The 14,100-nt window shown below is 49.6% G+C and overlaps 1 protein-coding gene across 2 annotated transcripts in view; it reads right to left on the reverse strand.

Moving 5' to 3' along the window:
- LOC144769393 (histidine--tRNA ligase, cytoplasmic-like) overlaps nt 1–10,951 on the reverse strand; it is a 178,461-nt gene extending 167,510 nt beyond the window's left edge. The window contains exon 1 of one of the 2 annotated variants that reach the window (XM_078653448.1): nt 10,754–10,951. In XM_078653448.1, coding sequence (XP_078509574.1) covers nt 10,754–10,762 — 9 coding nt within the window. In that variant the 5' untranslated portion in view covers nt 10,763–10,951. Of the gene's footprint in view, nt 1–10,744 lie in introns of both variants that reach the window. The other variant, XM_078653447.1, reaches the window with a different exon arrangement.
- Between the last annotated feature and the right edge of the window lie 3,149 nt (nt 10,952–14,100).

The following is a 14,100-nucleotide window of genomic DNA, read 5'->3' on the forward strand; positions in this document are numbered from 1 at the left end:
CCCGCCAGTTCGCTGCTGCAGCTCTGGGAGAAGAGAGAGAAGAAGACGAAGAAGTCTACGAGGAAGATCAAATCGAGTATGAACCGGCCGCCATGGCCCTAGCCTGCCTGGGCAATAGAGATCTGGTCCCCCAGGCCCCACTACCGAGCAACACTCGAAAATACCGTCAGTGGGTCCACATCAATGGACGACGGACCGAGGCCCTCCGAGACACGGGAGCCAGTGTGACGGCCGTCCGCTGCCACTTGGTGACCCCCGAACAGATCATCCCGAACGTACGCTGCCCCGTGAGGGCCGCCGACAACTCCGAAACTCTATGCCAGATGGCCCGAATTCCCTTCGAATGGGGGGGGAGTGTCGGGCACCCTCAAGGTGACCGTCCGGGACGACGCCCCCGTGGACTGCCTCCTTGGGAACGACCTCGAGAGCTCTCCCTGGGCCCAAGTCGAGCGGAGAGAGCACCTAGGAATGATGGGATTACCAGAGTGGGTCTGTGCGACGACCCGATCTATGGCGGCCCGAGCCCCGGCAGCGACCGAGGCCGCCCCGACCGAAGAGCCGGAGTGGCCCGAGCCACCACCCTCTGCCGTCCATGAAGAATGCGACTCCGAGACCAGGCCCTCGGAGCCCGGAAACCACCACGAGCTCAGTGACATCCCCGAACTCGCCCAATGGCGCCAAGAGGGTGGTCCCACCCGAGAACAGTTTCGGCAGGAACAGAAGACCTGCCCTTCCATCGAGGGGACCCGCCAACAAGCCGCTGCCCAAGCTACCGGGGACACCTCAGGGTCCCACTGGGTCTACTGGGACCACGACCTCCTATATAGTGAACAGAAAATTGCCGAGCTGGGGGCCAGCCGAGTGCTAGTGGTTCCCCTGCGATTCAGAGACTTCCTTTTGAACCTGGCGCACGATGTGCCCCTCGCAGGGCACCTTGGGCAGGACAAAACTTACAGCCGCCTGGTGACCCATTTCTACTGGCCCAGAATGCGCAACGATGTACATAACCACTGCCGCACCTGCTCGACATGCCAAGCCAGCGGAAAGAGCGGGGGGAAGGTGAAGGCCCCGCTCCAACCTTTTCCAGTAGTGACCACCCCCTTCGAGCGAGTGGGAATAGACATTGTGGGGCCCCTGGACCCTCAAACCTCGCAAGGGCATCGCTTCATACTTGTCCTAGTGGACCACGCCACCCGCTATCCTGAGGCCATCCCCCTCCGAACCATCACCGCTCCCGTGGTGGGGCGAGCCTTGATGGGGATCTTCTCCCGAGTAGGATTCCCCCGGGAGGTCGTGAGCGATCGGGGCACGAACTTTATATCTAGGCATATGCGGTCCCTGTGGCAACAGTGCGGGGTCACATACAAGTTCACCACCCCGTATCATCCCCAAGGGAATGGACTTGTGGAGCGGTTCAACCGGACACTCAAGGGAATGATCCAGGGCCTAGAAGAGCCACTACGACGCAAATGGGATGTCCTGCTGCCCTGCCTCCTGTTTGCCTATCGGGAGGTACCACAGAAGTCCCTGGGGTTTAGCCCCTTTGAACTCTTGTACGGACACCCTGTCCGAGGTCCGCTCAGCCTAGTCAAAGAGGGCTGGGAAACTACCGTCCAAAGCGCACCACCGGATGTCTACCGGTACCTCCTGACCCTCCGAAACCAGACTCGGAAGTTCCGGGCCCTTGCAGAGGCCAACCTGGAGGCCAGTCAGGAGGACATGAAACGCGGGTACGACCAGCACTCCTCCTCCATCGAGTTCGAGCCGGGCCAGCGGGTCTGGGTCATGTCCCCGGTCGAACCATGTGCCCTCCAGGACAAATGGTCGGGGCCCTTCAAGGTGATCGAGCGCAAGAGCCCCGTCACTTACCTCGTGGATATGGAGTCTCCCCGGAACCCCCTCCGGGTTCTGCACGCCAACCGGCTCAAACCTCATTTTGCCCGCACCGAACTGAGCCTACTCCTCGCTACCGACGATGGGGCCGAAGACGACTCCGAGCCCTTGCCCGACCTCCTAAAGTGCACGGAGAAGGACGGCTCCGTCGAAGGGATCTCTCTCTCCCCCGACCTGACCCCCGCACAGCGCCGGGACTGTCAAGAGCTGTTGGGACAATTCACCGATCTGTTCTCCCTCACCCCCGGGGTTACCCAATGGTGTGTCCACGATGTCGACACCGGGGACAGTCAGCCAGTACGACACCGGGCCTACCGGGTCCCCGACCGAGTTCGGGCCTGCATCCATACGGAAGTCACCAAGATGCTGGCCCTGGGGGTAGTCGAACCCTCCGACAGTCCCTGGGCCAGCCCAGTGGTTCTGGTCCCCAAGGCCGCCGCACCTGGCACCCCGCCAGAACTCCGGTTTTGCGTCGACTACCGGGGACTGAATGCTGTTACGAGAACCGACGCACATCCCATCCCCCGGGCCGATGAACTGATCGACCGCCTGGGGTCCGCCAAGTACCTCAGTACCTTCGACCTCACCGCCGGGTATTGGCAGATCGGCCTCACCCCTGGCGCCCAGGAGCGCTCCGCCTTCTCCACGCCCGACGGCCACTTCCAGTTCAAGGTGATGCCCTTCGGCATGAAAAACGCCCCGGCCACCTTCCAGAGACTAGTAAACAAAGTACTGGCGGGGCTAGAAGAGTTTAGTGCCGCCTACCTAGACGACATTGCGGTCTACAGCCTCCACTGGGCTGAGCACCTGAAACACCTCTGGGAAGTCCTGGCCGCCCTCCGCCGGGCCGGGCTAACTGTGAAAGCCAGCAAATGCCAGATAGGCCAAGGGTCCGTGACCTATCTGGGACACCAAGTGGGGAGCGGCCAAGTGGCTCCCCTCCAACCCAAGATCGACGCCATCCTAGCCTGGGAACCCCCGGTCAACCAGACCGCCGTCCAAGCCTTCCTGGGGCTCACGGGGTACTATCGGCGTTTTATCAAGAACTATGGGAGCATTGTGGGGCCCCTCACGGAACTGACCTCGAAGAACCGGCCACAGAAAGTGCAGTGGACACCCGCGTGTCAGGTGGCCTTCGAGACCTTGAAAGCAGCCATGTGTACCGCCCCTGTGCTCCAGGCCCCCGACTACAGCCGAGAGTTTGTGGTCCAGACCGACGCCTCGGAACACGGCATCGGGGCGGTCCTATCGCAAATGGACTCCGCGGGAACTGACCATCCTGTGGCCTTCATCAGCCGGCGGCTGCTGGCCCGAGAGCAGCGCTGGAGCACCATCGAGAGAGAAGCCTTCGCTGTCGTGTGGGCCCTCAAGAAACTCAGGCCCTACCTCTCCGGCACCCACTTCCGGGTGCAGACTGACCACCGGCCCCTAAGGTGGCTGATGCACATGCGTGGCGAAAATCCCAAACTGCTGCGATGGTCCATCTCCCTCCAAGGCATGGATTTTACTGTGGAGCATCGCCCTGGCAGTGACCACGCCAACGCTGACGGCCTGTCCCGGTTTTTCCGCCTCGACGAGGAGAGCCCCCAGGAAGATGGGTGACTCTCCCCGCCTTCAGCTGGAGGGGACGTGTGTTGGACACGGCCTCGTGGCGTGGTCCGACCCCATCCGCATGGAGGGCCCGGGACGACATCGGCCCTCCATTTACCTACTATTGACCCCCCTGACACGCACATTCACGAACCATCGGCGCGAGCAGCCTCCCCGGCCACCTGCAGCTCTCCCCCTCCCGGGTACCCCGGCAGAACCTGCTCGCCAACGCTGCCAGCCTGGCACCCTGACCAGGCCACCCTTTCCGGCCCGACTCCATCTTGGGACCCTCACGGCCCGGACACGTGGCCGCAGCCATCCTGGGCCCGGCCCCAGCGAAGCCCAGACATTGAGGCACCAGGATCCTACCAGGTGGTAAAGTGGCCACTCGACCAGACCCCGGAGGAGGAGAGTCTCGATGGGCCTTCCACCGCCCCCGGACGCCTGGTATCGATCGCTCTCCCGGCTCCCTGGGCGCTGGCTCCGCCCCCCTGCTGGGTGTCTGGACCCCTTCATCCCGGCCCCTCTGACCCCCAGGCGCGAGGGTCCGGACATCAAAGCCCTCCAGTCCTATATCTGGGCCAGCCCCGGATCAAGACAGCAGTTGTATCTGGAGTCGAAGCCCTGCTGACCTCGTTGCGGCTGATCCTGATCCTAACTCTTGCACCTGGAACTACCTCCGAGGCCCTGCTGACGCTGTCGCGGCCTGACCAAGCTGAACCACCTCCGAGGCCCTGCTGACGCTGTCGCGGCCTGACCAAGCTCAACCACCTCCGAGGCCCTGCTGACGCTGTCGCGGCCTGACCAAGCTGAACCACCTTCGAGGCCCTGCTGACGCTGTCGCGGCCTGACCAAGCTGAACCACCTCCGAGGCCCTGCTGACGCTGTCGCGGCCTGACCAAGCTGAACCACCTTCGAGGCCCTGCTGACGCTGTCGCGGCCTGACCAAGCTGAACCACCTTCGAGGCCCTGCTGACGCTGTCGCGGCCTGAACCCTTGAACTATCCACGCACCAGTGGGTGCCAAGACTGTCCCGCTACCCCCTTCCCCCGAGACCACGATATTACGGATCCCTCGATCCTTGCCGCTACCCTGCCAAGAACTTGCTTTGAGTACTTATATAAAGATTCTTGTGAACATCCTTCCTGTGTAGTGTCTATCTGTAAGTAGTGTGATTGCTCTGCTGTTACGATTGTAGGCGAGGAGCCTCGCCAAGGAGGCCTCCCTACGGCGCTCGGCCTATTCCATACAGAGAGGTGGGCCTCGGGGCGGACAGTCAGACACCTTCTGTCTCCCCTGGGGTCGCCTTTCCAACAAATGTGAACAACAAGAATAAAGTGTTGTATCTGGTTACTGGAGCTAGTAGTGATGAGGGAAACACTGTGCATATTTGTCATTCGGAAGATACTGAGAAAATTAAAGGTTTTGTTGTTTCCATCTGGGAGGCTTTAGAGGATAAGACCGGAGAAGAAGGTGTCAAAAGTTCTCCTAAATGTGTTGTGAACAAAAATTGAGTTGATTTAGAACGCATGGCTGATTCTGGATCGCCATGGACGATTGTTACCCCGGACTACTATCTTCAAAATTGAGGACATTTATGGAAAATGGAATGTTTGATTCCATCTGACATTATTGCTGGTATTAATGGTAGTGTCATTGACATAGTGGGATATGTTAACACTGACATTCATTTTAAAGTCAGAGAAGCAGTAATTAATTTGTATGTGCCACCTAAGGGTGGGAATGTTCTTGGTTGGAAAGATCAATGGAAGCTTGGCATCATTCTTAACCCCAGTCTACTCTAGACTTGAGGTCAGCATACCATCAGATTGAGCTGACTGAGGATTCTCGTCATTTGACTGCGTTCATTACACCGCAGGGGCTATTTCAATTTAAACATATGCCTTTTGGATTAGCCTCTGCGGCGTCTGTTTTCCAAATGTCTATGTTTCATCTTTTCAAGGATATGGAAAAATGTGTCAAACGTTTCCAAGATGATATCTTGATTTTCTCAAAAGATGATGGGGAACATGAGAAGCATCTTAGGGAAGTGTGTGGCATTTTGAGGAAAAATGGTTTGACACTAAAAGGTAACAAATGTCATTTCTTTTGTAAATCTGTTGAGTACCTGGGTCACACAGGATCCAAGGATGGTGTTGTCCCTAAGAAATGCCTAGTTGATGCCATTCTTAAAGCTCTGGCTCCTGACAATAGGGAGAAGTTATTGTCTTTTGCGGGACTTTGTGAGTATTATTGCAAGTTCATTGTTAATTTTGCTTCCAAAATGGAACCTCTCCGTGAACTCACGAGGAAAAGTGTGGAATATTTATGGACTGAAAGACAAAAACTGCTTTTGAGGAGATTAAGAAAGAGACTGCCCATGCTTCTACACTTAAACTTTTGAGGATGGGTGTACAATGAATTGTAACTGTGGGCGCAAGTATGTAGGAAATTGGTGGCGTATTGTCACAAAGATGTGGTAGGGAAGAATGGAATATTACCTTTGCTTCACGCACCTTGTCGGATGAGGAGCGAAGATATGCTGTTATAGAGAAGGAGTTGTTGGCTTGTGTTTGGGCAATTGAACATTTCCGTAATTTCATCTGGGGGGTCATGATTTATTCTCAAAACTAATCACAAGCCCCTTGTAGGGATTCTTTCACCGGGTGGGGGTCGGAATGCCACTGCTCGGATTGCTAGACTTGTCTCGAAACTTCCAGAGTTTTGTTTTGTGTCGACCAGAGACTAGCAACTATTGTAGTTCTCCATAAAGAAGGTAAGAAAAAAAAAAGCGTATTGTTTTGATGTGGAGTATGTACCAGGACGAAGCAATGTAATAGCTGAATGTTTGTTATGTCTAACCTTATCTGACATAGCAAATCATTTAACTGTTGTCGAGGAGGACCTTGTACTTGCTGTGTCTGATTATGTTTCTGATGAATTTAAGGGGTTCCAGAAATACAAGTGGGTGAGAGCTGATATGGATGATCAGCTTCTGTGTCAGGTGAAAAGGTTTGTTGAAGAAGGATGGCCTGGAAGGAGGAAAGTGCATGAAGAACTTGTTCACTTCCTTATAATGGCGGAAGAATTGGTTGTAGAAAATGGACTCGTTTTTAAAAGTGGAAAATGCATTCCTCCAAAAGGTATGCTGAATGATATTTTGATATTGGCTCATGAAGGACATGCAGGTATGTCTTCAATGAAGAGGCTAAACGCACGATGTTTTGGTGGCCTGGTTTGGACAGAATGGCAGAAAAAGTGGTGAGGGAATGTCCTGTGTGTGTCAATAATTACAAAACGTTGAAAGCTGTTCCAGCTCCCCTTCAACCTATACCTTGGCCTACCCCTCCTTGGCAGAAGGTGGGGTTGTATATTTCTGGACCTTTTTAGGCACCTCCGTGTGATTGTCGTTTTGCTTTGGTACTAGTTGATTACCATTCGAAATTGCTGGAGGTGAAATTGGTGCCTCATGCCACTTCTTCTGCTATTATTGAGTTTTTCAAAGAAGTTTTTGCCAAAGAGGGTTATCCTGAAATGGTTATATCTGATAATGGTACTCAACTTGTCTCCAAAGAAATGCAAAGTGTTTTCTCTTTTAGTAATATTAAACATGCAATCACTGCTCTGTATGAACCACAAGGTAATGGACCAGTTGAAAGGTTTAATAGAGTCCTTAAGGGGGGTATTGTTTGGGCACGTGATTTTGGTTGTTTGTGGAAGGACAAATTGAGGAAAAAGCTCTGGTGGTATTGTATAGGTCTGTCCTTTTAGACTGTTGAAAGGTAGACCACCCATATCAGAGTTTGTGTCCATGGAGGTTCATGAAGGAACAGACCAAATTTCAAGGTGGGGTGAATGTTCAAGAGATCAAGGAGAGAGTCCAGATGAAGCAAGATAAGGTTAAGCAATTGTAAGACGAAAAATGGAAAACCAGGTGTCATTCATTTGTTGTGGGTGATTGGGTGAAAGTGAAGAAACCTGGTGTGTGCACAAAGAGTATGCAAAGATTTGGCTGAGCTATGAAGATCATTAAAGTTTTTGGTAAGAGTATTGCGACTCAGGATGGGAAAGTCTGGAATGTAAGACGTTTGGCTAAGTGTAATCCAGAAATCAATGAAAACTTTAATGATGGATCTTTCCTGGGAATGAATTTGGGAGAACAATTTGACTCTGGTTTTTGTGAAACTGATCTGACACAAAACTACTCTTTTTTGGGTTCAAATGTACCTGATGTTGAGAACTCTAGAGAATACCTTGCTGAAGAGTCTGTAGCATCTAGAGTTAAGTTGGGAACGCGTGGCAATCGTTGTCCTACCAGATATGCTGATTTTGTATAATTCTTTACGCTCTTTTATCATTAGTTTTCATTTCTTTTTTGGGTATTGTATGCTCTTTGTAAATAGTTTTGCTTTATCTTTTTAATTTATATAGGGAAAAGGTGTGTTACATCCACAGTTTAGTACTGTCATGCCCTATGTCCTTCCGAACAATCTTCCAGGGTGCTGAGACTGCTTTTCTAGCTTATTGTTTCATTTTGTTCCTATCCCAATAGGTAGTCGGATATTATGATTGTTTGTCTTGCCATGTACTGTATCTTTCTATGTTTTCCCTATCCCTGCAACTCTCCCTCCCCTTTTTGTCCTGTTATCCCACCCGATACTACTGTAAAGCGCTCTGATACCCTCACGGGTCTGGTTTGCGCTCTATAAAACAATAAATAAATAAAATTCTCTACCAAGGCAGTTGGTGTTGTACCAGGGTACTGTGCTGCAAGGAAAATAAACTACCTTCCAAGATATTCCTGTCAGTCTCTTTTCTGGATTTTACAAACTGCCAGTAAGAGGGGTGCGCGTCCAAGTCAGCCGTTAGGAAAGCATGCTGCCTAGGGTGGGATTACCGCAGCGGGAAATTACTGGGGTGACCGAGTGCAACCACATGTAAGATAAGCTATGGGAGGTGGCGAGGTGACACCTGCCCTCCATTGGGACGCCACACTGAAGATGGCCCCGGCGACTGAAGGCAAAATGCTTTATTGGGAAGAGGAGTGGTATTGGCGAGAGGGCCTACCTGGTGTGCCGGCTGTGGAGAGGCCACGAGGAGGAGCTGTGCGTCAGCTGGTTATGCAAGAATTGCTATCTTGGTACCCCCTGGCAGGGGTGACTGTGCAACCAAGAGTGGGGTATGGCTGCCGGATTGAAGGTCTGTCTGTGTCTCCTAGAGGTAGAACATTAGATGCCAAGGAAGAAGTGGGTCCACACATGGATTGCAACACGCCAGTAAGGAGGCCACAACGAACATCCAAATAGAAGTTTGATCAGTGCAGCTTGGCCTACCTGGAACTCTGGCAGGAGTATCTACTTCCGCAGGAGAAGGACGACACTGTTGATCTAGGGGTCTGTTTGTGCCATCAGCAGAGAAACGGACAACAGTTGGGGTAAGGCGGAACCACCTGTGAACCGTGGGTGATTGCAATAAGATCAGCTAGCCACAATTTACAGCCAGTGTGAACAGAGCTGCATTTCCCATTTACTACACCAACAACATGGGAAAGCATGAGGGCACATAATTCAAGATGGTGTTTCTAAGTAGGCGAGCAGCTGCCCAGACGCAAACTGCTCATACCATGGCAGGCAAGCCTTCAGCCGAGAAGGATGTCAAACCAGACCTATGGCATTTGCTTTGGAAATGAAGCAAAGCTTATCAAAAATTAACTCAAAAACAAAACACCTCACAGACCACAAAGACATAGTTAAAGAATGCGCTGGCGCGCACGGAGACCGTATTGGCCAACTTGTGCAGTCCATGTCTGATGCGGAGGACACAACGAAAGGACATAGTGGAAAAGTCCTTCATATGGAATAAATCCTAGATGCAATCCAAGCCAATAATGAAGACCTCGAGGAACGGTCAAGCAGAAACCACCTCCGCATAATTGGAGTTGCGGAAACCATAAATGTGGGTCGAATGGAGGAATATATGGAGAACATGTTGAACCAGCTGTTTGGGGTGACATCTTTTACACTTCTTTTCTCGATTGAGAGAGCATATCATGTGTTGGATCTGCTTCCCCTGCCGGTCGCGCTGGCCCGACCCATTATAGCGCTGCTCTTCAATTAAAAAGATCGCAACACAGTGCTCCAGCTTGCAATAAATAAACATGTTGTCATAAATATCTACTTTCTGCTTGTCACTGTACAACTGGAAAAACAGAGCCAAAGAAAGGAACATTTCATTTTAGTTTTTTAAACAGCTGCTTTAATTATGCTCCATGACCTGGCTCTGGCAGCAGGCCCTGTGATGTCAGAACTCAACAGCAATAACCCATTTAGTTGCTGAATTTGTACAAAGTGAAACAGAAACCCTGGATAAATCGCAGATAGCCTGCTTAAATTGTGTGACCATAGGCAGATATATTTTAACACAATTCCCTTTCTTCACATCTGGTATGAAAGCACTTTCATATATGTGATTTGAGAACAATGGTACAAAAACCTATTGTGTTCATTAGCTATAATGTTGTTCTATACTAATGTGAGCCACAAACAGGGTTTCCATGACAACTGTCTAACCTCTTGGTTCACGTATCATGGTACTCTCACCAGGCAGGAATGGTTTTAAGTTTATGTTCAAGAACTATCACTTTCAATAAGTACTTCTCAGTGCAGTGTTGTAATGTGACATATTAATGTCTAAGCTTCTGCAAGTTGTTTTCATTTTGAAGAGAGTTCATCAAATTGTATGTGATATTTGTTCTATGATTTACATGGCAAACATTCTCAGGACTTGGCTCGTGCTCAGAATCATAAAGCCAAGCCAGAGCATTAGCTCGGCTCTGTCTGTTAACGTGTTGGCTCATCTACCTTTATACATAGCAAAGAAATTTGGAGGCGGGTTTTTATACAGGGAGTGCAGAATCCCATTTATTATATTGCAATTACCACGTTTTTCCCTTTACAGAAATGCCCAATACTAGCTATGCGTTATACTGCTAGACAGTTTAACGTCATGGTTGCACAACGTACATGAATGGCATCTGGTGGAGAACACTACTACTTATTTAGCCATGAAAAACCATGATATTACGTTGCTTACTACCACATGTATCACAGCAGTCCAGGTAAGTAGCTCACATGATCTTTCTAAGTTTGAATGGGATTTTTAGTCTCATATCCTGGGGAGATCTAAACCAATTGTGACAATTTAAGCAGCTACACATGCAGATCAAGCTTCAAGAGACTACACGGCAACCCCCTGCTCCTACCTCGCTCACCGATGCCATCTTGATGCTGAAGATGTCAATGATATTTCCCCCTTTCACGAAAGAAGCTCCTTGGCCGCTCCTGGGGATAGAACGAACGGGGATAGTTCCTGCACTTCAGCGAGGAAGCACAGAGACCGCACGCATCAGCTTCTCGCTGATCAGGAGGCACTTCGGAGACAGCATTGGCGAGCAATCGACACAAAGAAGGGACTACTAACGAGAGCTTCTGATCGCCATCTTGGAAAGGAGCGTGTACATTAAGGTACCTGGCACAACATAATCTAGACACAGAAACTGAATAGTCAGACCTACAAGAAAGACTCAATGACTTCCTGGATTTACAGTTAAAATTGAAATAACATACTCCTGCAGTTTCTGAGAAAAAATCACGGTTTCTAATCTTAATAATAATGTTTAAGCTGTCATGGCGATATGTTGACTAAGTGTTACCCATCGAAAAAGAAATTCTGAGACCGGATTCGTTTCTTCGACTTCGAAAGTTTCATTCGGGTAAAAGTGACATCAATATTTGTTTCCTGGCAACGTCTGTGTCTTCGGGTGGCGCCGGCGCAGCTGCACTGCGACCTAGGAACAGCATTGCACTGCAAATTTCGTGCCGCTGATGGATGTCGTTTATTGACCTACAGTGGGTGCCGCGCGGTATGTAGTATTGCTGCTCCGGTGCTGCATCGAGGAACGTAGAGATAGGAAAATCACAGTTGTTCTGTGCGTCATTTTATGGTTCACGTGTTGTCCCAAGCGTTTGTTTAGAGTAATGTAGGTGCTGATGAAATACTCCCAGCCCTCGAAAATCCATAACTTTACTAGCAGGTCTAGTGACTTTAATAATGTACTTGACCAAAAGGTAATGTACTTGACCTGTTAACTGGTCTGAAATTGTGTGAGCCTAAGCAAATATTTATTTTACAATTACTTTTTTTAGGTCGAGCCTGGGCAATGCTTGCTCTGCCGCATGCTGTATTGGAGTATGGCACCGAAGCCCCACCCACTCTTCGCCCATATTTGTCATTGGCTTGTGTCATAGACCTTCATAAATGTTGGCTTCTGATTCGTTAATAGGCTCCTTAGTACTGCCTTGTCTTCATTTGTAACCTTACACAGTATGTCTTTTCAGATCGAGCCTGGGCAGCGCATGCGCTGCTCTGCGGCAGGCGCGCAACACCCATTGGCCTCAAAGGGCTTCAGCCCACACCGTCGTGTGCGGCAGCCTGGGATGAGACACTTCTCAGGCCTGCTTACAGCCGCACCAGAGCACTTCACAGGTCTTTAAAAGACCTTGTGCATGTTAATGGGGCTTTGTGGTTGTTTCACCCCTTCTAAGAGCCCCTGCAGCTCGACTCTGCCGATTGCCTAAAGATTCAGCCCCTCCTGAAATTTCTTCTTAGCCCCCCCGAAATTTGACTCTAGTTGCGCCTCTGCTCTGCGGCATGCTTTATTGGAGTATGGAATAAAAGCCCTGCCCACCTCTCTGCTCATATTTGTCATTTGTGTCATTGTCCTTCGTAAATGTTGGCTTTTGATTCGTTAATAGGCTTGTTAGTCCCCCCTTAGTGCTACCTTGTTTTCATTTGCAACCTCCCATGAGGACTGGCTCTTTTACTTCACTTGTTACACCGTGCGTCTTGTTTAGTCTATAAGCACTATTTTCTTTAATGAGTTTCTCCTGTTGCAGGCACGAAATGCTTTCCTGCTAAATTTAACACGCCATGCATGCTTCCACTTTCCGAGCAGCCGGGGAAAATGGTGGCCACTTTTTTGAATAGATCTTGCATTTACAAGTTTGAGCTACTGATGCAGCGCTACTCCGGAAATGTCTTTAAAACCTCATCACCTTTCCATACATATACTTATCAGTGGGGCCCATAACACTGCGAGTCACTCATACATACTTTCTCTCTACTTCATGGATTGGTGTAAATCAAAGGAGAGCTGCTGAATCATAGCGGAGTGTCTAAAACTAAACTAAATATTTATAATATGTACACCTGCAGTTTAAATTCTTTTACCATGGTTTTATCAATGAAACAATTTATTCAGACACACCACCATTAATTGTCGATGAATCTGGATACACATACTTCTCTCATCCACACTCACGTCATGCCCGGCTGGATTATATACTCATCTCGAATTCGGTAAAGGACACATGTACCGTAAGGAAGCATCCGAGGGTACTATCAGATCATAACCCATTAGAACTAAATATAGCATACAGCGGCGGAACTCCCCCTTTAAGGTCTTGGACATTTGAAAGAGCTTTCCTAAAAAAATGAGGAGTACTGCCGACATATGAGAGCTTGGCTACAATCGTTTTTTATCAATAAATGTGGGTAGCGCATCTATTGAGGTAGTCTGGGATGCGATGAAGGCCGGTATTAGAGGTGAGACACTTCAATTTTCTGTCAGGACTAACAGAAAAGGCAAACAACAGGTAGCCATGCTCCAACAGAACTTGATTAGAGCAGAGGCAGATCTGATAGTAGCCGTACAAACAGGACAGGTTACGGAGGAGTTAGCGCGAGTAGTCATTGCTAGAAACAGGATCTCAGAGATCTTTACGGAGAAAGCTATTACTAAAGCTAGCATTTATAAAGAAAAAGCGTATGAGCTGAGTGAACAAGTGGGCCACCAGCTAGCAGTGCGCACAAGGGAGGAGATGACAGCTAATATGGTCAAGTCTATTAAAGATATTGACGGTGGGCTGAGAATAGAGGCATCGGAAATTAGAGCTGCTTTTCAGAGGTATTACCAAGCATTGTTTAAGGAGCCAGAAAGGGATCAAGAGGACCCCGAGGAATATTTAGCTCAAGACTTGGGTGTTTGCCTTGAGCAAGAGGATCAAGTTGGGTTGGACTGCCCCCTTAGCTGGGATGAAATATTGTTATCCTTAAATTCATTGGCAGCAGGCAAAGCAGCAGGGGTGGATGGGATTCCAACCGAGTTCTTTGTGAAATTCTCAGACCAACTTAAAACAATCATGATTGAGCTCTTTAAATCGATACTCCAGGGTGGGAATCCACCACCATCTTCGTCCATCGCAAAGATTATGGTCTTCCTGAAGAAAAATAAGAACCCCCTGAAAATGGGCTCCTACCGCCCCATAACCTTGATTAATGGGGACTCAAAGATTTATTCTAAATTCCTAGCAGGGCGATTAGCACCGATTATCCATAAGATTGTCTCAACCCATCAACATGGGTTTATCCCCGGCAGATCGACAACCGATCATATACAAAGAGTGATTTCTCTATTCGACCATGTAGACACGACAGGAGACCCTATGGCCCTTATTCTATTGGACACGGAAAAGGCATTTGATAGGGTCTCCTGGAAGT

Source organism: Lissotriton helveticus, chromosome 7, assembly GCF_964261635.1.
Source record: "Lissotriton helveticus chromosome 7, aLisHel1.1, whole genome shotgun sequence".
Taxonomy (NCBI): Eukaryota; Metazoa; Chordata; class Amphibia; order Caudata; family Salamandridae; genus Lissotriton; species Lissotriton helveticus.